Raw genomic sequence first — 25862 nt, 5'->3', positions numbered from 1 at the left:
TAACACCAGGGGATGTGTCTGGGTGATGACTGGAGAGGTGACTGCTGGGAATGGGACATTATACAGTAACACCAGGGGACGTGTCTGGGTGATGACTGGAGAGGTGACTGCTGGGAATGGGACATTATACAGTAACACCAGGGGATGTGTCTGGGTGATGACTGGAAAGGTGACTGCTGGGAATGGGGCATTATACAGTAACACCAGGGGACGTGTCTGGGTGATGACTGGAGAGGTGACTGCTGGGAATGGGACATTATACAGTAACACCAGGGGATGTGTCTGGGTGATGACTGGAGAGGTGACTGCTGGTAATGGGACATTATACAGTAACACCAGGGGATGTGTCTGGGTGATGACTGGAGAGGTGACTGCTGGGAATGGGGCATTATACAGTAACACCAGGGGATGTGTCTGGGTGATGACTGGAGAGGTGACTGCTGGGAATGGGACATTATACAGTAACACCAGGGGATGTGTCTGGGTGATGACTGGAGAGGTGATTGCTGGGAATGGGACATTATACAGTAACACCAGGGGATGTGTCTGGGTGATGACTGTATCACTGTGTGTGTTGGGTGTCTATAAGGTGTCGGGATGTCACTGTCTGTGTCTCCATGCAGGAGGGGGAGTATATAGAGGAACACAGGTCTGTACAAGGACGTGATGATGGAGAATCACCGGCCCCTCACATCACTGGGTAAGAGGAGACTGTCATGTATTGTACAGGGGAGAGCAGGTATGGGGGCCCCTATATACACACATCATCTGATAATCACATATATACACTGTACTCAGTCACTGTGTGTCTCCTACAGATGGGCCCAGTAACAGAGATACCCCAGAGAGATGTCCCCGTCTTCTGTATTCCCAGGATTGTACAGAGGAGAATCACAGGATCCCACAGGAGGATCAGGTAGGTGGAATTTAGGGTCTCCCCAATATACCAAAGTGACTGTCGCTATATGATCTGTAGAGAAGCTGTGTGTCTTATACACTGATATTATACTGTTTCACCTCAGTTTAATTAGATTGTATGCAAATGTCATTATAGTGTCTTTTTTTTTTTTTTTTTCTGCTGCAGGGTACACTGGGTTCTACAGGGAGTAACATCGGGGTGTAGAGTAGGCTCTTGATCCGAGGCACCAACAGGCTAAAAGCTGTGGCTGTTCCCAGAATGCATAGCGCCGCCTCCTCTATAACCCCGCCTCTGTGCACAGGAGCTCAGTTTTGTAGTTGGTGCCATGCAGTGCAGGCATACAACAGGCGGGCTCCCTCCCTCAGAAGAGCTTTTTCAAGTGAAAATTGAAGACTTCAACGGCTGCAGCAGAGACACTGAGTGTCACATGTCACTCAGACATCTCCTGCTGCCGCTCCATCTCCTCCCACAGCGGCGCTGTGCACTCCCGCGCCCTGGTTGACGGGGACCTACAGTGGAGGCTCCGGTTTCCTCCTGTCAGTCACACACCCCGCTGCAGCTCTCCAGGATCGCATGGCCGCACTCAGGGAGGAGGTAAGAGGGTCCCCCAGGCGGGACCCACTGGAAACCGCGATCCGGTGTGGGTGGTGGGAGGCGGGCCGCGCGCGCTGGCGTTGACACTGTGGTAGTACATGGACCTCACTAGACCACCAGGGCAAGGAGACAGGTCGGTTTTACTAAAAACCGTTTGCTACATGTCCTGCAGTACCCGGTGGTGAAGTCCAGCAAGGGGATAAGGCTTTGACCTGTAGCCCCTTCCCCAGCCCCAGGGCGCCATTTAGAGTGAATGTTCCCGCCCTGGAGCTGCATATCTCTCTCTCTCTCTCTCTCTCCCTCCCCCCTGTCTCTCTCTCTCTCTCTGTCTCTCTCTCTCCGCCCCCTCTCTCTCTTTCTCTTCCCCCCTCTCTCTCTCTCTCTCTCTCTTCTCCGCCCCCTCTCTTCTCCGCCCCCTCTCTCTCCGCCCTCTCCCCCCCCCCCCCTCTCTCTCTCTCTCTCTCAGCATTTGGGCATTTTACAGGACACATAAGTATTCTACATGTCTGCTGACAGTGTCAGGGTGTGTACACACGGTGAGATTTTTGTTCTTCCGATTCTGACTATATAGTCAGAATCGGAAGAAAAGTTAGTGCAGATCGCAAGGTGACGATCTCGATTCAATGCCGATGCGCGGTCCCGCGCGGTCGGCATCGAAAGAAAAGAGAGACTGTGCAGGCAAGTATAGAAGAGAGAGTCAAAATTGACACTTAGCCAAAATCGCACATAGCCAGTATTGCAGGCACACTCATTATGTGCGATACTGCCTATGTGCCGACCCGTCCCCTGTCGCACAGTGAGAATCGGGCATAGCCCGGGTCTCACAATGTGTACACACCCTTAGTTAAGAAAGAGTGCATTTAGTTGTTGTTCAATAGTACAAGTACCCTGTGATATACATCCAGTCTTTACTGTGCATTGTTATATCTATTGAGTGTATAGCTATACTTAGTGTTGCTTTGTATTGCTAGTCCAGTGCAGTTTTATTGCATGTTATAATTTCTGCATTGTACAATGTGACTCTGTGTGTGCATATAGCTGCGTGTGATATCTACTCAGTGTATCTCACTCCTACTGCTATCCATATATTCTGTACCCTGAGGGGGCTAAGTGCGTCAAGGTTATTGTTTAATATATGCAGTTCACAGGATATGCTTATTGTGTATTTTTCTGTGTCATTTTTATTCACCATATACCTCTTGAATCCCCTGGTTGTGCTGATACACTGCACAGGGGGTTCTTGTCAGGTATTGTGCTGCTGATATTGTACTGTGTTGCCTTGCATTGAGCTTTCAGATATGTCAGCTACAGAGGGCAATGGTGCTGGGGCTGATCCCTCAGTGCGTGGTGGTGACACTGCAGACACGTTAGAGGAAAACATAGCAGTAAAGGGTTCAGGTTCTGGGGGTTCCTTACACCCCCATTTGGACCGTAGCAACGGGGGTTCAAAATGACCCACCGTGGGCTACTTTCTCCACATTATAAAGTACGCTGGTAACTAAATTTACGCTACCTATGGGACCTCATGTGCCGGTACAACTGCTTATGGTCCCTGCGGTTAATCCGCCATGGGTAGATCACCTGTCTCAGTTACTCAGTTATAGCAATTGAACCAATCCCTGACTAAACAGAAATCTATTCCTCGCCCGCCTAAGACCAAGGGGTCCTGTAAGCGGGCCATTTCTTCCTCACAATCCACCCACGTCCCAGACACCTCGTCTGATGAGGATGGCGTCTGTACTGACCGCACAGACACTGATCCAGATAATTCTGATGGGGAATCTGTCTCACAGGTGGATGTTCCTGACTTGTTGGAGGCCATCAGGCTAATTCTTCACATTTCTGATGACCCAGAGCCTGACGCTGCCCCTAAGAAACCAGACAGATTTAAACGTCAGAAAGTCGTTGAACAAGTTTTACCTCATTCTGACCATTTAGTTGACATACGTCAGGAATCCTGGGGAAATCCAGGAAAGAAATTCACGCCTCACAATAAGATGCTGGCTCGCTATCCCCTCGCTGCTGAGCTAAATAAGAATTGGGAAACACCCCCGCCAGTGAATTCACAGGTGGCGCAGCTGGTGGTATCCTCAGCTCTGCTTGTAACTACCGTCATCTCTCTGAAAGAACTGACGGATAAGCGTGTGGAGGGTTGTTTAAAGACGATTTACACCCTAGCAGGAGCTGTGTATCGGCCCACTCTTGCAGCGACATGGGCTGGAGAGGCTATTGAAGCATGGGCTCAGGCGGTGGAAGCGGAGCTGCCTTCCAACTTATTTGATAATGCTAGACAATGTCTATCGTATATTGTCACAGCTTCTTATTACATTAAGTGGGCGGTCTGATGCCGGTACTCTGGCGGCCAAGGCTTCTACTACGTTCATTTTGGCTCACCGAATTCTTTGATTATGATCCTGGTCTGTGGATCTGGATTCTAAGAAAACCCTGGATGTGCTCCCTTTTAAGGGAGACATTCTTTTTGGAGAAGACCTCAAGAAGATAGTGGCTGACTTAGCTTCTGCTAAAACAGCGTGTCTACCTAGTACTGCTCCTTTGGTACCGAAGGCTAAGAGTACTTTATTTCGTCCTTCAGGGAAAGCAAAAAGTCAGGCGTACCCAAAACAGGCTCGCACTTCCAAACCCACTAACCCAAACCTTAATGGGCCTGGGCTGCCCGTCAGCCTGCTTCCAAAACTGACAAGCCTGCTGCATGACGGGGGGGGGGCCTCCCTCTGGGAGATCCCAGAGTGGGGGGCTGACTTCTAGGGTTTACCCAGGAATGGTTGAAGACCACTTCCGATGCCTTGATACAGGAAGTCGTCACTCGAGGTTACGCCGTATCCTTCAAAAATCGTCCCCTTCATCGATTTTGCCTGACAGACGTCCCTTTGGATCAGGTTAAGGCAAAAACTCTTCTTTCGGGGGTACAGTCCCTCCTGGACAGGTGCATCTGGTTCAGAGAGGCAAGGGGTACTATTCACTGCTGTTCCTAGTCCTCAACATCAAGTCCTTAAACAAATATGTGAGACTCTCCAAGTTTCGTATGGAAACTCTCCGCTCTATTGTTCTGGCCTTGGAGCCCGTGGATTATATTGTCTCCCTGGACATACAGGATGCTTACCTGCATATTCGAATCCCAATGTCGCATCAGCAGTACCTGAGGTTTGCTGTTGGCAACCTCCATTACCAATTTCGTGCGTTATCTTTTGGTTTGACCACGGCCCCGCGAGTCTTCACCAAGGTCATGGCGGTAATGACGGCTGTACTCCGCCGTCAAGGGGTCAGGATCCTACCGTATCTGGACAACTTGTTGATCCTGGCGAAATCCGCAGAAATTCTCCTACGTCACATAGATATGACGCTCCAGTTTCTGCAAGCCCACGGGTGGCTCATCAACTGGAAGAAATCTTCCCTGGTCCCTGCTCAGAGCATGGTGCACCTGGGGACGTTGATGGACACTCACAACCAGCAGTTGTTCTTGTCTCAGGAGAATGTCCTGAAGCTTCAGGACAGGATTCAATGCTTTCTATCTCGTCCGCAAGTGTCGATACATTCGGCGATGCAAGTGCTAGGTCTCATGGTGTCTGCGTTCGACATGGTGGAGTACGCTCAATTCCATTTCCGCCCTCTGCAGAAATTGATACTTGCCAAGTGGGATGGCCTGCCTCACCGGATCAGGTCTCATATGATCTCCTTGTCTCCGTAGATCCATCTGTCACTAAGCTGGTGGCTGCAGGACCAACGATTGAGCAGGGGTCATCCCTTCTGGATCTCCAACTGGGTCCTTCTGACTATGGATGCCAGTCTGAGAGGTTGGGGCGTGGTGTTGGAGCAACACTTCCTTCAGGGTCGGTGGACCAAGGAGTAGTCTCTCCTCCCGATAAACATTCTGGAACTGTAGGTGGTGGTCAATGTACTGAACTTGGCCAAGCAGCTGATACAGAACACACCTATTCAAGTACAGTCGGACAACGCCACCATGGTGGCGTACATAAATCATCAAGGTGGCACTCGAAGCCGCATGGCAATGAGGGAAGTATCAATGATTCTTCAGTGGGCGGAATGCCATCTGCCAGCCATATTGGCAGTGTTCATTCCGGGGATCCTCAACTGGGAAGCGGATTTCCTCAGTCGTTAATACATACACGTCGGACAGTGGAGCCTCCATCCAGAAGTATTTCAACTCCTCGTTGACAAATGGGGCCTCCCAGATGTGGAACTGATGGCATCTCGACTCAATCACAACTTTCCGGTCTTCGGGACAAGGGATCCTCAAGCAGCGTTCGTTTTGACGGCGTGGCTCTTGGAGCTTCCATTCTGAGGGCCAAAGGATTTTCTGAGGCGGTCATTCAAACCATGTTGAAGGCCTGGAAACCAGCTTCTGCTTTGGTTTATCATAGGGTCTAGAATTCTTACTTTGCTTGGTGCACCACTAACAATCATGATGCTTACAAGTTTAGTACGACCAAACTTTTGGCCTTTTTACAACAGGGCCTGGGCTTGGGCCTTCATCTGGCCTCCATCAAGGTTCATATTTCTGCCTTGTCGGTTTGGTTGCAGAGGAAAATTGCGACTCTACCTGATGTTCATACATTCACTCAGGGTGTGTTGCAGATTCAACCTCCTTACGTCCCGCCTGTGGCTCCTTGGGACTTGTTGGTGGTTTGGGAGGTGTTACAAGGGTCTATGTTTGAGCCTCTTGAATTTGCAGACCTTAAGTGGCTTTCTCTTAAGGTATAGTTTTTGCTGGCTATTGCCTCTGCTAGACGGGTGTCGGATTTGGGTGCCTTGTCTTGTAGGTCCCCATATCTGATTTTTCACCGTGAACGGGCGGTTCTTAGAACACGTTCTGGGTATCTACCTAAGGTGGTTTCTTCTTTCCACCTTAATCAGGAGATTGTGGTTCCGGCCTTTGCCTCTCCTGAATTGTCTTCCAAAGAGCGGTCTTTGGATGTGGTACGTATCTATGTGAAGAGAACTGCCTCCATTCGGAAGTCTGATTCTCTCTTTGTACTGTTTGGTTTCACAAATGTGGCTGTCCTGCTCACAAGCAAACCTTGGCCAGATGGATTAGAATGGTGATTGCACATGCTTATGTACAAGCTGGTCGTCCAGCTCCTGCGACTATCAAGGCCCATTCTACTCGGTCTGTTGGACCTTCTTGGGTGGCCCGCTGTGGTGCAACCGTTGAACAATTGTGCAAGGTGGCCACTTGGTCCTCAGTGAACACGTTCATTAGGTTCTATGCCTTTGATACTTCCGCCTCCCAGGATGCTTCCTTTGGACGTCGGGTTCTTGTGCCCGCTACAGTGCATCCCCCTCCCATGAGGAACTGCTTTAGGACATCCCCAATGTTATTCCCTGTGGAATACATTGTATCCCGCAGCAGAAAAGGAGATTTATGGTAAGAACTTACAGTTGTTAAATCTCTTTCTGCGAGGTACACTGGGTTCCACAGGGCGCCCACCCTGACGCACTTGGCTTCTTTGGGTTGGTATGGCATTAGCCGCTGACACGTTCTCCCGTCGTGAGAATGTGGTGTGTGTGGCTTCTAATGATTGTCGTCTCTTTTACCTGCTACTGCATTGGACTGGTTAACAAAAACTGAACTCCTGTGCACGGAGGCAGGGTTATAGAGGAGGCGGCGCTATGCATTCTGGGAACAATCAAAGCTTTTAGCCTGTTGGTGGCTCGGATCAAGATCCTACTCTACACCCCAATGTTATTCCCTGTGGAACCCAGTGTACCTCACAGATAGATTTAACAACGGTAAACTCTAATTTTTTTGCTTTTTGTAGGTAGAACGCCTGTCTGATATTAAAACAGAAAATATAGAGGGAGAAGAGACGTATCTAACTGTTGTAAAGGTAGAAGATACAGATGAAGAAGAGATGTATCTAACTGTTGTAAAGGTAGAAGATACAGATGAAGAAGAGACGTATCTAACTGTTGTAAAGGTAGAAGATACAGAGGGAGAAGAGACGTATGTGAGGGGTGATCAGCAGTGTAAGGAGGAGGAGATCCCTACAGATATCAGCACAGGTGAGTAATAAACACTTATTACAGGAAAGAGTCACATATTCTCCTTGCTCAGTCACTACAGCAATCTCTTATCTTACACCCTCCTCTGTCAGTGCAAACTAATGTGGAATATGTATTTTCCCAGTGGGAGAGTCAGGAGACATCAGCCTCTATTATACTCCTGCTCTCCTCCTCACATCATGTTACTGTGTGTTACCAGCCCAGAGATCTGACCAGTCTCCTCCCCACTCTCTCTGGTGTATCTCACACATCAGGAGCCATCATCCCCTATTATACTCCTGCTCTCCCCCTCACATCATGTCACTGTGTGTTACCAGCACAGAGATCTGACCAGTCTCCTCCCCACACACTCTGGTGTATCTCATACATCAGGAGCCATCAGCCCCTATTATACTCCTGCTCTCCCCTCACATCATGTCACTGTGTGTTACCAGCCCAGAGATCTGACCAGTCTCCTCCCCACTCTCTCTGGTGTATCTCATACATCAGGAGCCATCAGCCCCTATTATACTCCTGCTCTCCCCCTCACATCATGTCACTGTGTGTTACCAGCCCAGAGATCTGACCAGTCTCCTCCCCACTCTCTCTGGTGTATCTTATACATCAGGAGCCATCAGCCCCTATTATACTCCTGCTCTCCCCTCACATCGTGTCACTCTGTGTTACCAGCCCAGAGATCTGACTAGTCTCCTCCCCATACTCTCTGGTGTATATCATACATCAGGAGCCATCAGCCCCTATTATACTCCTGCTCTCCCCCTCACATCATGTCACTGTGTGTTACCAGCCCAGATATCTAACCAGTCTCCTCCCCACACACTCTCTGGTGTATATCATACATCAGGAGCCATCAGCCCCTATTATACTCCTGCTCTCCCCTCACATCATGTCACTGTGTGTTACCAGCCCAGAGATCTGGCCAGTCTCCTCCTCACACTCTCTGGTGTATCTCATACATCAGGAGCCATCAGCCCCTATTATACTCCTGCTCTCCCCTCACATCATGTCACTGTGTGTTACCAGCCCAGAGATCTGACCAGTCTCCTCCCCACTCTCTCTGGTGTATCTCATACATCAGGAGCCATCAGCCCCTATTATACTCCTGCTCTCCCCCTCACATCATGTCACTGTGTGTTACCAGCCCAGAGATCTGACCAGTCTCCTCCCCACTCTCTCTGGTGTATCTTATACATCAGGAGCCATCAGCCCCTATTATACTCCTGCTCTCCCCTCACATCGTGTCACTCTGTGTTACCAGCCCAGAGATCTGACTAGTCTCCTCCCCATACTCTCTGGTGTATATCATACATCAGGAGCCATCAGCCCCTATTATACTCCTGCTCTCCCCCTCACATCATGTCACTGTGTTACCAGCCCAGAGATCTGACCAGTCTCCTCCCCACACACTCTCTGGTGTATATCATACATCAGGAGCCATCAGCCCCTATTATACTCCTGCTCTCCCCTCACATCATGTCACTGTGTGTTACCAGCCCAGAGATCTGGCCAGTCTCCTCCTCACACTCTCTGGTGTATCTCATACATCAGGAGCCATCAGCCCCTATTATACTCCTGCTCTCCCCTCACATCATGTCACTTTGTGTTACCAGCCCAGATATCTGACCAGTCTCCTCCCCACACTCTCTGGTGTATCTCATACATCAGGAGCCATCAGCCCCTATTATACTCCTGCTCTCCCCTCACATCATGTCACTGTGTGTCACCATCAGCCATACTGTGTGCTAGCAGTACATCTGCCTATGGTATTACATGCCCTGAGAGTGTCACTATTAGCACACGCCGGTCTATATTTAAACTACTCTTTATTTATTTATTTTTCTAACATCTATAACGGATATTGGGGACTTATTGCAATGGGGTATAGATGGGGTCCAAAGGAGCCGGTGCACTTTAAATATTTTCCACTGGGTGTGCTGGCTCCTCCCCTCTATGCCCCCTCCTACAGCCAGTTTAGAAAAATGTGCCCTCAGAGGATTTTTTCTTCATTTTATTTTAAACGTTGTTATTGTCAGTATGCTGTTTCGGCAACAGTATAAGAGTATACCCGCACTGAGGGAGTTGGGGGGGGGGGGTGGTTACTGGTCTCTTCAGGCGTCAGCCGCTTCCCCGCTGCAGGACCACCGTCCTGAGAGGTTGTTGGTACCGCAGGGCATTGCGCCTTACCAAACGCAATCGCAGCACTCCGCGCACCCTTACAATGCCGGGAGGTGAGTACAAACCAGGGGACCCACAAGGGGGTCCCCGGCTCTTGGTGGGGCGCGAATACAGGGGAGGCATACGGACGCTCTACGGAGGGATCCGCTATAGCCCCCCTGTGTACACTGGCAGCGGTGGTAGAAACAGGCATTCATGTTACGTTTTATACCTGTTAGGAGACATTGCCAGTATAAATAAATGTATAGCTCCGGCGCCATTACAGGGGGCGGAGCTTCCTCAGAGCGGCACCAGTGGCGTTTTGGCACCTTCCTCTGCTTACAGCTGCAGCAGCAAGGACACACAGCTCCTGCAGACACTCAGTATACACAGGAAACTGGGACAGGGGTGTAAATAAGGGGAGAGCCGCTATTATACACACTATAGTGTCCTAAAAAGGACAAGACTCCGGTGTTATACCGTGATACAGACATCCTGCAGTCTCACGGAGTCTGCTGGGCTTGTGTGTGCTGTTCCTCTCTCTCTGTGTGTCTCCTTCTCGCATACAGTCTGGGCAGGGTTGCTATTCAATATACTTATCTGTGTGTGTGTGTGTGTGTGTGTGTGTGTGTGTGTGTGTGTGTGTGTGTTTGTCTACTGTAAACATGGTAAAACACCAATTATGCAGTGTATGTCACACCAGATTCTCCCTCTACGGCTGGTTCCCTCTTATGTGAACAATGCAACCAGTCCTCCCAAGTTAGTGAGGAGACTTGGGGGGAGGGTCAGGAGCCATCCTGGCCCAGTGCCATAAAAACCATGATGGCGGACATATCATCCCAGCTCACTGCTAATAATCAAAAGACACAACATCTGCAGCAGGCTGTAGCAGACCTAGCTGCAAGGGCAGATGATAAACAGCCCCTTCTCCCTAGTTCAGGGCCACATAATATGAGGACGAGGTACAGGAGGAGGGGGAGGAATGGGATCCTATTACAGAGGATTCACCTTCTGCACAGGGTATTGAGCCCCTTATACTTGCTATCGGGGATGTGATAAAAGTCCCTTTGGAAGACGCTGCAGTACAGCAGTCATTTTTCTTAGTACAGAAAAAGAAATTAGTGTCACTTTCCCTGATTCTAAGGAACTAGATGACATGTTTAAGTTAACCTGGAAAAATCTTGATAAAAAATACCAGGTGACAAATCGGTTTCTGCACACTTTCCCAATTACTCCAGAAGGCAGGAAACACTGGGAAGAGCCCCCGGCAGTAGACGTATCAGTCTCTCGCCTATCAAAGAAAGTGCTATTACCAGTCCCTGGCTCCTCTGCATTAAAGGACCCTGGGGATAGGAAAATAGAGACTACATTAAAGTCTATTTACACAGCGGCTGGTGTATCACAAAGACCTGTGATAGCGGGTTGCCGGATGACACATGCCATTCATACATGGGCGACTCAAATTCAAGAAAGCCTTGCTGGAGATACGTTCCTGGTGACTCTTATAAAACACATTCAGGACACTGCACGCCTCCTGTGTGACTCTCTCAAGGGAATAGGTGCTATTAATGCTAGGACTACTGCCATGGCAATGTCGGCACGCAGAACTTTGTGGCTGCGTCAGTGGATAGCGGATGCAGATTCCAAGCGCAGAGTGTGGAGTATCTTCCTTTCTCAGGGGAGTGGCTATTCGGGGTTCAGTTGGATACATGGATTTCAAAGGTTACTGTGGGTAAATCCACGTTTCTCCACTCTGGGGCCCCACTGGCTAGGCGTTCCCACCCCGGGAGGTCTTACCCACTCCTTTCCGACTGCCAGGTTCAGATCAAGAGCCGGAGGCACCTCAAACACGGCAAGAGGCACCAGAGACCAGACCAGCTGCCACAGGTTCTTGGTAACAAAGCACCAGTTCAGCTTCCACTAGGGCCTCAGCATGATGGTGCCCCCCCCAACCCTGAGGGGATCTCGACTGCGTTGTCATGCTCGGCGGAGATTGGGGTTCCGACAATCGAGCTTGGGCTGGGAGGACAGCTGACTGTGTAGGAAGTAGACGAGGAGGTTGAATGTAGTTCTTCCTCATGAGGTGGAGGCCTAGTGGGTGTTAGAGTTGGCTGGAGGGCATAAAAAGAATGAGAACTCTGTAGAAGGATAACTGTGTTTTTTTGAAGAAACAACTGTACACCGATACTTGAGGAATTGAAAGACATGGAATAACGAACTGAAGTCTGATTAAACGAGGTGAGGAATGGAGCTGAAGATCACCGGTATTGCGGAACTGAAAGACTGTGGTTTGTGGTTGGTAGACAAGGCTGAGAAACTCTGACTTTGAAGAAATGGAGACTGTGGCTTGGGCTTGGAAAGTGAGGCTGAAGAACTCCGATCTGGAAGAAGTGAAGACTGTGGCTTGAGCTTGCGAGACGCTCGCAGGAACCACTGTTTAGCACCAGAAGCCCCTTAACGACCGGGATCCCCGTGAGCGCCTCCATGAGTGGCGACTGGTTAAGCGACAGGACTGCAGCAGTGATAGGTCATGGACAGGTGATAGCAACCGGAACAGGGGGAACCAGGAGCAGCCTGGGAGCATAGAGCTGGAGCATCTTTCACAGGAAAGTAACTTGAAACACTGGCACTCTCTCCCTGAGTCAGCCACCCTTTATAAGGGAAGACTACGCTGGATTGGCTGGATACAGATTGTGGATTTCATTGGCAGATCTCAGGTCTCCAACATGGCCACCCCCAGCACTGGGGACATTCTCAGCTGCAGCACTTTAAATAACCCAGCTCCGGCCTCGACTTCACCGCCAGAGGGCTCTGCTGCAGCAACTACCAGCCGCAACACCCGGCCCCCGACCTCCGGAAGCCGCACACGTGCCCAAGGACCCACTGAAAGCAGCTCCCCGCTGCCGCAACTAAAGTAGGCCCAGTCCCAAATCATTGTTCCAGTGCCACTACAACAACAGGGAAAAGGGTTACTACTCCATCCTGTTTGTGGTACCAAAACCGGACGGTTCGATAAAACCCATTTTGAATCTAAAATCCTTGAATCCTTACCTAAAGGTTTTCAAGTTCACGATGGAATCCTTGTGAGCAATGATTGCGGGTTTGGAAGAACAGGAGTTCATGGATATAGAGGACGCTTATCTCCATATCTGGATTTGGCCGCCCTACCAGGCTTACCTGCGGTTTGCCCTGCTTGAATGATCACTACCAGTTCCAGGCGCTACCCTTCGGCCTGGCTACAGCTCTGAGGGTCTTCACAAAGGTGATGGCGGAGATGATGTTCCAGCTCCGAGTCCAGGGGATCAGTATTGTCCCTTACCTAGACGAGCTCTTGATAAAGACTAGATCCAGGGAGCTTCTATTGCTCAATATAGGCCGCACTATTCAGCTTCTGTCACACCATGGGTGGATCCTCAATGTACAGAAGTCCCTACTTCTGAGAAACATTCCCAGGAACAGGAGCCTACTCAGTGGCTCCAGTTCCTGGGAATGTTTCTGGATACAGTGGCTCAGAAAGTGTTCCTCCCAGAGGTCAAGGCAAGGACGCTCCAGGATGTGGTCCGAGCGGTTCTACAACCGAATCGGATCTCTATCCATCTTTGCATAAGATTGTTGGGAAAGATGGTATCCTCATACGAGGCGATCCAGTACTGAAGGTTCCATGCCAGAACATTTCAATTGGCTCTCCTGAGCTAGTGGTCCGGGTCACATCTTCATGTTCCAGCAGTATACATCTTCAGATGCACCAGATTATACACTACCGTTCAAAAGTTTGGGGTCTCTTAGACATTTATTTATTTTTTAAGGAAAAGCACTGTTTTTTTCAATGAAGATAACATTAAATTAATCAGAAATACACTCTATACATTGTTGATGTGGTAAATGACTGTACTAGCTGCAAACGTATGGTTTTTAATAGTGATGAGCGGGTTTGTTTTCTCGGAAACCGAACCCCCCCGAACTTCACCCTTTTTACACGGGTCCGAGCCTTACTCGGATTCTCCCGTATGGCTCGGTGTATGGCTCGGTTAACCCGAGCGCGCCCGAACGTCATCATCCCGCTGTCGGATTATCGCGAGATTCGGATTCTATATAAGCAGCCGCGCGTCGCCGCCATTTTCACTCGTGCATTGGAAATGTTAGGGAGAGGACGTGGCTGGCGGCCTCTCCGTTTATTCATTGTTGAGTTGATGCAAATATTTGTGCTTGCTTATATCATTGTAGGGACTGGGGAGCGGCTTTATATTAATATAGGAGGAGTACAGTGCAGTGTTTTGCTGGTCAGTGACCACCAGTTTTATCCGTTCTCTGCCTGAAAAAAACGCTCCTTATCTGTGCTCAGTGTGCTGCATATATCTGTGCTCACACTGCTTAATTGTGGGGACTGGGGAGCAGCTGTATATAGGAGGAGTACAGTGCAGAGTTTTGCTGACAGTGACCAGCAGTATACGTTGTCTGCCTAAAAAACACTCCATATCTGTGCTCAGTGTGCTGCTTTATTGTGGGGACTGGGGACCACCAGCATAATTAATATTATATAGGAGGAGTACAGTGCAGAGTTTTGCTGACCAGTGACCACCAGTATATATAGCAGTACGGTACGGAAGGCCACTGCTGTACCTACCTCTGTGTCGTCATTAAGTATACTATCCATCTTCATTCTATACCTGTGGTGCATTTTAGTTTTGCAGTTTGCTGACACAGTGACCACCAGTATATATAGCAGTATGGTACGGAAGGCCACTGCTGTACCTACCTCTGTGTAGTCAAGTATACAATCCATCTACATTCTATACCTGTGGTGCATTTTAGTTGTGCGCAGTATATATAGTAGTAGGCCATTGCTATTGATACTGGCATATAATTCCACACATTAAAAAATGGAGAACAAAAATGTGGAGGGTAAAATAGGACAAGATCAAGATCCACTTCCACCTCGTGCTGAAGCTGCTGCCACTAGTCATGGCCGAGACGATGAAATGCCATCAACATCGTCTGCCAAGGCCGATGCCCAATGTCATAGTAGAGAGCATGTAAAATCCAAAAAACAAAAGTTCAGTAAAATGACCCAAAATCAAAATTGAAAGCGTCTGATGAGAAGCGTAAACTTGCCAAATATGCCATTTACGACACGGAGTGACAAGGAACGGCTGAGGCCCTGGCCTATGTTCATGGCTAGTGGTTCAGATTCACATGAGGATGGAAGCACTCATCCTCTCGCTAGAAAAATGAAAAGATTTAAGCTGGCAAAAGCACAGCAAAGAACTGTGCATTCTTCTAAATCACAAATCCCCAAGGAGAGTCCAATTGTGTCGGTTGCGATGCCTGACCTTCCCAACACTGGACGGGAAGAGCTTGCGCCTTCCACCATTTGCACGCCCCCTGCAAGTGCTGGAAGGAGCACCCGCAGTCCAGTTCCTGATAGTCAAATTGAAGATGTCACTGTTGAAGTACACCAGGATGAGGATATGGGTGTTGCTGGCGCTGGGGAGGAAATTGACATGGAGGATTCTGATGGTGAGGTGGTTTGTTTAAGTCAGGCACCCGGGGAGACACCTGTTGTCCGTGGGACGAATATGGCCATTGACATGCCTGGTCAAAATACAGTGCCACTCCTAGATGGGCCAGGTGTTTGTGTCGGCCACTTGGGTCGCTTAGCTTAGTCACACAGCTACCTCATTGCGCCTCTTTTTTTCTTTGCATCATGTGCTGTTTGGGGACAATTTTTTTATTCTGCCATCCTGCATGACAATGCAGTGCCACTCCTAGATGGGCCAGGTGTTTGTGTCGGCCACTTGGGTCGCTTAGCTTAGTCACACAGCGACCTCGGTGCGCCTCTTTTACTTTGCATCATGTGCTGTTTGGGGACAATTTTTTTGAAGTGCCATCCTGTCTGACACTGCAGTGCCACTCCTAGATGGGCCAGGTGTTTGTGTAGGCAACTTGTGTTGCTTAGCTTAGCCATCCAGCGACCTCGGCGCAAATTTTAGGACTAAAAATAATATTGTGAGGTGTTCAGAATAGACTGAAAATGAGTGTAAATTATGGTTATTGAGGTTAATAATACTATGGGATCAAAATGACCCCCAAATTCTATGATTTAAGCTGTTTTTTAGTTTTTTTTGTAAAAAAAAAATTAATCCAAAACACACCCGAATCCGACAAAAAATTTTCAGGGAGGTTTTGCCAAAACGCGTCCGAATCCAAAACACGGCCGCAGAACTGAATCCAAAACCAAAACACAAAACCCGAAAAATGTCCGGTGCACATCACTAGTTTTTAATAAAATATCTACATAGGTGTATAGAGGCCCATTTCCAGCAACCATCACTCCAGTGTTCTAATGGTACATTGTGTTTGCTAATCGTGGTAGAAGACTAATGTATGATTAGAAAACCCTTGTGCAATTATGTTAGCACAGCTGAAAATGGGTTTGCTCGTTAGAGAAGCTATAACACTGGGCTATCTTTGAGTTAGTTGAGTATCTGGAGCATCACATTTGTGGGTTCGATTATACTCTGAAAGTGGCAAAAAAAAGAGACCTTTCATGTGAAACGCGACAGTCTTTTCTTGTTCTTAGAAATGAAGGCTATTCCATGCGAGAACTTGCTGAGAAACTGAACATTTCCTACAACGGTGTGTACTACTCCCTTCATAGAACAGCACAAACAGGCTCTAACCAGAGCAGAAAGAGAAGTGGGAGGCCCTGGTGCACAACTGAGCAAGAAGACAAGTACATTAGAGTCTCTAGTTTGAGAAATAGATGCCTCACAGGTCCTAACTGGCAGCTTCATTAAATGGTACCCACAAAACGCCAGTGTCAACATCTACAGTGAAGAGGTGACTCCGGGATGCTGGCCTTCTAGGCAGAGTGGCAAAGAAAACGTTAATAAAAGGAAAAGATTAATATGGGCAATAAAAGGACTGGCCAATAAAAGGAAAATATTAATATGGGCAAAATAACACAGACATTGGACAGAGGAAGACTGGAAAAAGTGTTATGGACAGATGAATCGAAGTTTGAGGTGTTTGGATCACACAGAAGAACATTTGTGAGACGCAGAACAAGTGAAAAGATGCTGGAAGAGTGCCTGATGCCATCTGTCAAGCATGGTGGAGGTAATGTGATGGTCTGGGGCTGCTTTGGTGCTGGTAAAGTGGGAGATTTGTACAAGGTAAAAGGGATTTTGAATAAGGAAGGCTATCACTCCATTGTGGCAGCTTTACAGGATGATCCCAGAAGTAGCGGGTGCACCACAGGTAGCAGCAGTGCCTGCACATTAGATTCATGCTATATTCTCATAGATCCTTAGCTTGGTCTAGTTGTGAATGGCGCTGGTAATATCAGGGAAACTTACTGTAGTGGATGCCTGAAACAACCACTGAGGTCGGTCTACAAGCCCATGACACTCCCAGAAGACACGCAAGGCATGCAAGGAAAGCAACCACCCAAGTTCAGCCACCCGCTTCTAGGCTACTTACCCTACCCCACAGCACTTATGCTGTCACCGGCGCTCACCTCCCGCCCGCAGCACAGCGTAGATCAGCTGTAGAGCCGTCTTCATTATCTGCCCAAGTTTAGGCTGGAGATGGTGAGCTGGGTACCCGGGCAGATTCCTGGAAGTAGTTTAGGTGGGAAAACTACCCCCAGCCGAGACTGAGCGTCACCAGGGCAGATAACAACCCTCCAGGATGGGACGGTCAAAGGAGAGTGACTACTCCCCACCGTCCGTAGAGGACAATGTAGCTGTGCATGTGGCCAAGACATGCACATCACATGGGTAAACAATGATTGGTTGAGAACAGCACGGTGGACTTACCCCCTGTGATATGTGTATTGGAGTAAGATAAAAAGAGGAGGCCTATGAGCCTCCTGAGGTATTACACCATTTTCACTCTGCTGTAAACATCTTGCTGTATTGATGTTGCCCCTAGCAATACGGAAGTCTTTTTATTTTTTTAAGACTGTTTGGGTGAATAAACATCTGCTTCAAGATGACCTCTTCATCTTGTGAACTGCAGAGCTATGCCGAACATAGTTCCGTTTTCCGACTGTCCAGGGTGCACTCGGCGTCTCCAAGCTCCGCCTCCCGCCAGCTACCGTACAGAGGCCTAGTCCAGCGACTAGTGGTTAGACAGTGTGTCGATGCATACAGAGCGGTACCATGGTTCCAGACTCCATGGCAACAAGGAGTCTAGTGGTGGCAGTGCAGTACCCGCCCACTGCGCAGTGGGTGGAGTCAGTAGTAGGCGGTTACTGACAGTAAGTGGGAATCCCCTAATTGGCCAGATCCCGTGTGACCTAAACAGCCATTCTGTGACTGGGGCGGGACGCGAGGCAGGGCGAGGGCTTTCATAGAGAAACATCCGGTCACAGAAAATGCTGGCATAGCGGTGGGATAATCCTAGGTGGCTTTTCGGTCACCCGATTGGAGAAGCCAAGTTAGGAGATAGAGTAACTGCAGCGCAGGAGAACGCACAAGATGGCGGACTTTAGCGGAATGTCTAAGGATGATCTGGAGATCGTGAATCAGGAGAAAGGTTGTGGATATCCCTTTCAATGTGTCCAGAAGCGTCATGAGGGCAGCACTCATGAGCTTGGAGGAGTCCCGCCGGGCGGAGGTAGAGAGTGCTAAGGGTGTTGGCAGCCTACCAGTGAACGTTCGTACAGAACCAGTGAGACCCACAAGCGCCACCCTCTCTACTAGTGGCAGCCATGTTTCATGCCTAGCAGGGCCAGAGGTCCAACGTTTCAGGATGGGTGACACGGATACCTTAGCAGATCGGCTAGTGGAATTCAGAGAAAGGGCAACGGAGCAAGAGTGCATGATCATCACCTCACTTTCCAATATCACTGCCGGGCTCCGGTGACTGTGCGTTCTGTCCCCAGCAGTAGAGGAAGAGCAAGTGCTTCACCTTAGGAAAAAGCGCCTCCAAGTCAGGTATCTGGAGCGTGTAGGAAAGACTGGACACACTTAGCCCTAGAATACAGCCCCTGGCTTCAGCTGCGTCACTAGGCTGCACAGTGAACGGTGCCCGGATTGAGCGGCTTTAAGACAGGAGAAGTGGGGTATTTAATAGATTGGGTCTTGGTCCCAGTGGTGGCTGAGAGCTATCAGGTAGTGTAGATAAGAAGCCACGTAGTAATGAAAGCTCCAGAAAGCATGTCTGGATGGACTCAGGCCCCTCTTATTTATTTTATATACTAACAGGGGTGACAGGTGTGGTACATCCCTGCAAAGGCAGATCCAATCTCTTTCTCATCAGACTCTGCTGTCTTCCCTGCACTCTCACTCAGATGTTCACTGCTGCCAGTAGCACACGTATGAGAAGCAGAAGTATGGCGGCAGCTGTATAGATCCTGATATGTAATTCTCTGTATCATCCTTCTTACTATTGAGTGAGAGAATAGAGGTAAGACACTGATGATGGGGGTGTAACAGTGGATTATAACCCAGCAGATGATGATGATTACAGGGTATTATATGGTGTATTGCATGTAAAGCACCTTGTACCACACCTACTCTGCTGTAGCAATATACCTTATATAAGGGTAAGTAACACATGTACAGGCTTACCAGCATATGAGCACACACATAAAGGAATGCTACCTTACCAATGCTTCCAGGAGTAATGTTAGAAGATGTTTCTCTGATCCATCAGCTCATATGACTGATGTTATTGTTCAGCTAGAATCTCCAATTCATACGATATGTTCCCCATCCATTGTTTTACATTGGTGCTGACATAGGACTTGGCGAGTGACTATATCTCCCTATATACTTCATGGTTAGTTACCAGTACAAGACAGAGATATATCTAAGTCTTATTATAATCTTACATTTGTTATTGTGAGTGTTCTCAGGAGGATGGACACAATGATAGTCTGAGACACAATATTATAAAGCCTTCATTAAAAGTTATGTTTTATTATACACACACATTTATAATTACCGTATATACTCGAGTATAAGTCGACCCGAATATAAGCCGAGGCACCTAATTCTACCACAAAAACCTGGGAAAACTTATTGACTCGAGTATAAGCCTAGGGTGGGAAATGCAGCTCTAGCCGTACACAGCACACATAGTGCCAGATATGCCCTCATAGTGCCAGATATGCCCCACCGTGCCAGATATGCCCCCACAGTGCCAGATATGCCCCACCACAGTGCCAGATATGCCCCCACAGTGCTGCCAGATATGCCCCCACAGTGCTGCCAGATATGCCCCCACAGTGCTGCCAGTTATGCCCCCACAGTGCTGCCAGATATGCCCCCACAGTGCTGCCAGATATGCCCCCACAGTGCTGCCAGTTATGCCCCCACAGTGCTGCCAGATATGCCCCCACAGTGCTGCCAGATATGCCCCCACAGTGCTGCCAGATATGCCCCCACAGTGCTGCCAGTTATGCCCCCACAGTGCTGCCAGATATGCCCCCACAGTGCTGCCAGTTATGCCCCCACAGTGCTGCCAGATATGCCCCACCACAGTGCTGCCAGATATGCCCCCACAGTGCTGCCAGATATGCCCCCACAGTGCTGCCAGATATGCCCCCACAGTGCTGCCAGATATGCCCCCACAGTGCTGCCAGTTATGCCCCCACAGTGCTGCCAGATATGCCCCCACAGTGCTGCCAGATATGCCCCCACAGTGCTGCCAGTTATGCCCCCACAGTGCTGCCAGATATGCCCCCACAGTGCTGCCAGATATGCCCCCACAGTGCTGCCAGTTATGCCCCCACAGTGCTGCCAGATATGCCCCCACAGTGCTGCCAGATATGCCCCCACAGTGCTGCCAGTTATGCCCCCACAGTGCTGCCAGATATGCCCCCACAGTGCTGCCAGTTATGCCCCCACAGTGCTGCCAGATATGCCCCCACAGTGCTGCCAGATATGCCCCCACAGTGCTGCCAGATATGCCCCCACAGTGCTGCCAGATATGCCCCCACAGTGCTGCCAGATATGCCCCCACAGTGCTGCCAGATATGCCCCCACAGTGCTGCCAGATATGCCCCCACAGTGCTGCCAGTTATGCCCCCACAGTGCTGCCAGATATGCCCCCACAGTGCTGCCAGATATGCCCCCACAGTGCTGCCAGATATGCCCCCACAGTGCTGCCAGTTATGCCCCCACAGTGCTGCCAGATATGCCCCCACAGTGCTGCCAGTTATGCCCCCACAGTGCTGCCAGATATGCCCCACCACAGTGCTGCCAGATATGCCCCCACAGTGCTGCCAGATATGCCCCCACAGTGCTGCCAGATATGCCCCCACAGTGCTGCCAGATATGCCCCCACAGTGCTGCCAGATATGCCCCCACAGTGCTGCCAGTTATGCCCCCACAGTGCTGCCAGATATGCCCCCACAGTGCTGCCAGATATGCCCCCACAGTGCTGCCAGATATGCCCCCACAGTGCTGCCAGTTATGCCCCCACAGTGCTGCCAGATATGCCCCCACAGTGCTGCCAGATATGCCCCCACAGTGCTGCCAGTTATGCCCCCACAGTGCTGCCAGATATGCCCCCACAGTGCTGCCAGTTATGCCCCCACAGTGCTGCCAGATATGCCCCCACAGTGCTGCCAGATATGCCCCCACAGTGCTGCCAGGTATGCCCCACAGTGTTGTTACTTACCCCTCCATCGATCCCGCGCTGTCTTCTGGAGGGACACGGAGCGCGCACAGCACGCGCCTCTCCTGTGTTCCCTCCTGCATCTTCGGCGGCCGCGGCGGGTCTATTAAAGGAAGTACCAGTTCGTGATCAGAGGTCACGAACGGGTACTTCCTGTAATAGAACCGCCGCTGCTGCCGCCGGAGATGCAGGAGGGACACAGGAGAGCCGCGCGCTGTGCGCGCTCCGTGTCCCTCCTTCACACTGCTCTGCCTCTGCCTCACTGACTCGAGTATAAGCCGAGGTGGCTTTTTCAGCACAAAAAAAAGTGCTGAAAAAGTCGGCTTATACTCGAGTATATACGGTAAGTGTCCCAGAGAGTCGTCTTCTCCTATTGTTTCCAAGATTAATATTGTTACAGAAAATTTCACATTTCCATAATGTATTTTATTTCCAGCAGGTGGACACACAAGCAGGAATATCTCAGAAGGACATCTAATGTTATCCCCGGATTGTGACATAAAAGATAATGACAGTAGACAGGATTCTCCAGGAGATAACCCCATTACCCCAATTATACATCCAGCTCTATCAGCTGATCCCCCTGATCCTGGGAAATGTTCTGCTGATCACTCTGATATTGGTGCATCTGTTACAGCTCTGACAGTAGATACAGTGTTTCCCTGTTCTATAGATGCCAAATGTTTTACACAGAACACAAAGCGTATTACCCATCAGCCAGCTAAGGCAGGGGAGAGGCCATTTCCATGTTCTGAGTGTGGGAAATGTTTTACATACAAATCAGGTCTTGTTTCACATCAGAGAAGGCACACAGGTGAGAAGCCATTTTCATGTTCTGAGTGCGGGAAATGTTTTACATACATATCGCTTCTTGTAATACATAAGAGAATACATACTGGTGAGAAACCATATTCCTGTTCTGAGTGTGGGAAATGTTTTACATACAAAACAACTCTTGATGCACATAAGAGAAGTCACACAGGTACATCACAATATCCATGTATGGAGTGTGGGAAATATTTTGCACAGAAATCACAACTTGCTAGACATCAGAGAAGTCACACAGGTGAGAGGCCATTTCCATGTTCTGACTGTGGAAAATGTTTTGCACGGAAATCCCACCTTGTTACACATCAGCTAAGTCACACAGGCGAGAAGCCATTTCCATGTCCTGAGTGTTGGAAATGGTTTGCACAGAAATCAGATGTTGTTAAACATCAGAGAAATCACACAGGTGAGAAGCCATTTCTATGTCCTGAGTGTGGGAAATGTTTTGCACACAAATCAGATCTTGTTAGTCATAACAGAAGTCACACAGGGGAGAATCCAATTTCTTGCTCTGAGTGTGGGAAATGTTTTAGACGGAAATCACAACTTGTTATACATCAGAGAAGTCACACAGGCGAGAAGCCATTTCCATGTCCTGAGTGTGGGAAATGTTTTACACAGAAATCACAACTTGTTATACATCAGAGAAGTCACACAGGCGAGAAGCCATTTCCATGTCCTGAGTGTGGGAAATGGTTTGCACAGAAATCATATCTTGTTATACATCAGAGAAGTCACACAGGTGAGAAGCCATTTCCATGTCCTGAGTGTGGGAAATGTTTTGCACACAAATCAGATCTTGTTAGTCATAACAGAAGTCACACAGTGGAGAATCCAATTTCTTGCTCTGTGTGTGGGAAATGTTTTACACGGAAATCCCATCTTGTTATACATCAGAGAAGTCACACAGCTGAGAAGCCATTTCCATGTTCTGAGTGTGGGAAATGTTTTGCACTGAAATCATCTCTTGTTAGACATCACAGAAGTCACACAGGTGAGAAGCCATTTTCTTGCACCGAGTGCTGGAAATGTTTTACACGGAAATCCCATCTTGTTATACATCAGAGAAGTCACACAGGTGAGAAGCCATTTTAATCTTCTGGAGTATACTTATCATTGCCATGCGTTGTTCTTCAAGGTTCTTATCCTATCTTCTATGCTTTTTGCAATATACATGCTACCACTGGGTTAAATAATTAGATGTCATGCCCTCATCTGCTGCTGCTATACAGATGACCTGTCTTTTACTCAGTGTACCGAGAACCCAGTACCAATCCTAAATGGTTGTCTAGCTGAGCTCCAGGTGTGGGTGATGCCAGTTGGCTGTGAAACAGGTCCATATGATAGAAGCTCACCAATAAAGGACAGGGCTACAGCTCAGCTTTGCAAACCAATCAGACTTACGCTTGGGGGTTCAGAGTTACAAAATGCTGATCCTGTGCGGAATCTAGGTGTCCTGGATGGTGGAGTGTAACTTAGACATCAGGTATCTACCACAATTGGATCCTCATCTGAGGAACATAGCCAGACTCCAGCACTTATTTCCCTCAGAAAATCTACCTACTGTCATACATGCACTTGTAGCATCACACATAGACTACTGCAATGTCCTCTACCTGGGTCTCCCAGCAAAATAATTGCCCCGGTTGTAGCTTGTACAGAATGCAGCAGCCAGGCTGTTACCTAACCAGCCCGTTCCTGCCACATCACACCCATTCTCTGCTCCCTTCACTGGCTGCCTGTAAGATGGTGACTCTGGGCCTAATTCAGGTTGGATTGCAGTGTGTGACCCAAACGGAATTCAGAAAAAGTTGTGGATGCATGCGCAGCGCCAATACTGCGCATTCGCCCTCATTTTCTGCAGAACATGCGATTGCCTGTCAGGCAGAGGCAGTCACGTGGGGTAAGCGGGCAATGCTCCATTTCCAGGGAGGATGCGGTGCGGGGGCGGTGTGAATGGAGGGCAGAGGCAGACAAACGTGCATCATCACGGTGGCTTTGTGACATCACATGCAGCCGCCGTGATTGAGGAGAATGCGGTGGTCCTGCGGGTGCAGCTTAGCTGCAGCAGCAGGAGGCTTCACTAATTTCTACGATGAAGCAGAAATTGTGAGGCAATCGCATTTTCTGCTTCATCAGGGGGGAGGTGGCGGTCAGCATGCTGGGTGGCCTTGCCCTGCGATGGGCAGCCCCTAGCGCGCTAGGAAAAGGATTGCAAATTCTTCTAATTAACAGCATCTGCAATCCTTACTGAATTAGTCCCTCTATTAAATAATCTTACTGACTCTCCCAGCCTTGCATGACCATGGTACCAGAAGCAGCTTCTGCCTCCGTACTGCCCTGGTTACTTCCATCTGTTGATGAAGGACTTAGCAGTACCATAAATTCCCAAGCAGTGCTTAGATGTCGGGGAGACAGGGTGGGTGGCAGTAGTGCAGTAGCGGGGGCTGCTGGAGGCAGTGTCTAAGTGGGCAATGTCCCCAAGCAGCGCTGAGGAGGGTGACAGGGCAGGGGGCAGTAGTGGGAACATTTGGAGGCAGTGTCTATGTGGGTATACATCCACAAGCAGGGCTGAGATGTCAGAGTGGGGAGACAGGGCAGGTGGCAGTAGTGGGGGGGATACCGGGTGGGTGGCAGTGGTGGGGGAGATACGGGGTGGATGCCAGTAGTGGGGGGTGACAGTGCAGGTGGCAGTAGTGGGGGGAGACAGGGTGGATGGCAGTGTGGGGGAGACACGGAGTGGATGGCAGTGGGGGAGACACGGGGTGGATGGCAGTAGTGGGGGAGACAGGACGGTGGCAGTAGTGGGTGGGGAGACAGGGTGGGAGGCAGTAGTAAAAAGAGACAGGGCAGGTGGCAGTAGTGGGGGGAGAAAGGGTGGGTAGCAGAAGTGGGGAGAGACGGGCCGGTGGCAGTAGGGGGAGATAAGGCGGTGGCAGTAGTGGTGGAGGTGGCAGTAGTGGGGGGAGACAGGGTGGTGGCAGTAGTGGAGGAAAACAGGGTGGTGGAAGGAGATGGGGCAGTGGTAGTAGGGGGGGGGGGGCAGGGCAGATGCAGTAGTGGGAGAGACGGCGGTGTCAGTAGTGGGGGGAGACAGGGGGGGGCAGGTGGCAGTAGGGGGGAAACAGGGCGGGTGGATGTAGTGGGGGGGAGACGGGGCGGGTGGCAGTAGTGGGGGGACAGGGTGATGGCAGTAGTGGGGGGAGACGGGACGGTGGCAATAGTGGTGGAGATAGCGGTGACAGTAGTGGGGGGAGACAGGGCAGATGGCAGTAGTGGGGGGAGACGGGGCAGATGGTAACAGTGCAGTACCAGGGGATGCTGGAGACAGTAAAGTGTATGGGTCCCGCACAGAACCAGTTGATAATTAGACTTAATGATGATTATGCTTCCTTATTTCTAATTAATCCCTTGTATGTGTTACTGTTATTTGCTGTGTCAGCCTTTATGTGTGTTCTGTGTAATAATCCTGACAGTAGTGCTGCTACCGATCTCATATCATTTGTAGTAACTTGGAAAAGATGAGATATGAGGTGCACTCTGGAAGCTTATAGGGGGTTAATCAGAGATGAACGCAGATGTGAAAATGGTCCCGGCCTGCCCGCATTCACCCCTCAGGGATGTGACCGCGTGACCGCTGCGCGTGTGCATTTTGCCACCACCGGGTAAACTGCTGCGGGCTACTATTGCGGCT

At 49.5% G+C, this 25862-nt stretch overlaps 1 protein-coding gene across 1 annotated transcript; it reads left to right on the top strand.

Moving 5' to 3' along the window:
- Positions 1-613: 613 nt before the first annotated feature.
- Positions 614-24762, top strand: LOC134984446 (gastrula zinc finger protein XlCGF26.1-like). Its single transcript, XM_063950025.1, has 4 exons — positions 614-700; positions 819-920; positions 7316-7555; positions 21780-24762. The coding sequence occupies exons 1-4, from the start codon at positions 667-669 to the stop codon at positions 23261-23263; spliced, it is 1860 nt and encodes a 619-aa protein (XP_063806095.1). The 5' UTR covers positions 614-666; the 3' UTR covers positions 23264-24762.
- Positions 24763-25862: the final 1100 nt, after the last annotated feature.

This window comes from Pseudophryne corroboree (assembly GCF_028390025.1).
Source record: "Pseudophryne corroboree isolate aPseCor3 chromosome 3 unlocalized genomic scaffold, aPseCor3.hap2 SUPER_3_unloc_55, whole genome shotgun sequence".
Classification (NCBI taxonomy): Eukaryota; Metazoa; Chordata; class Amphibia; order Anura; family Myobatrachidae; genus Pseudophryne; species Pseudophryne corroboree.
This window is presented reverse-complemented; position numbering and strand designations above follow the sequence as displayed.

Excerpts from the sequence above, each read along its gene's own strand:
- LOC134984446 (XM_063950025.1), top strand. The coding sequence starts at position 667 with ATGATGGAGAATCACCGGCCCCTCACATCACTGG. Across the intron at positions 701-818 it reads CCGGCCCCTCACATCACTGG|ATGGGCCCAGTAACAGAGAT; the intron begins GTAAGAGGAGAC and ends TGTCTCCTACAG. Across the intron at positions 7,556-21,779 it reads CCCTACAGATATCAGCACAG|GTGGACACACAAGCAGGAAT; the intron begins GTGAGTAATAAA and ends TATTTCCAGCAG.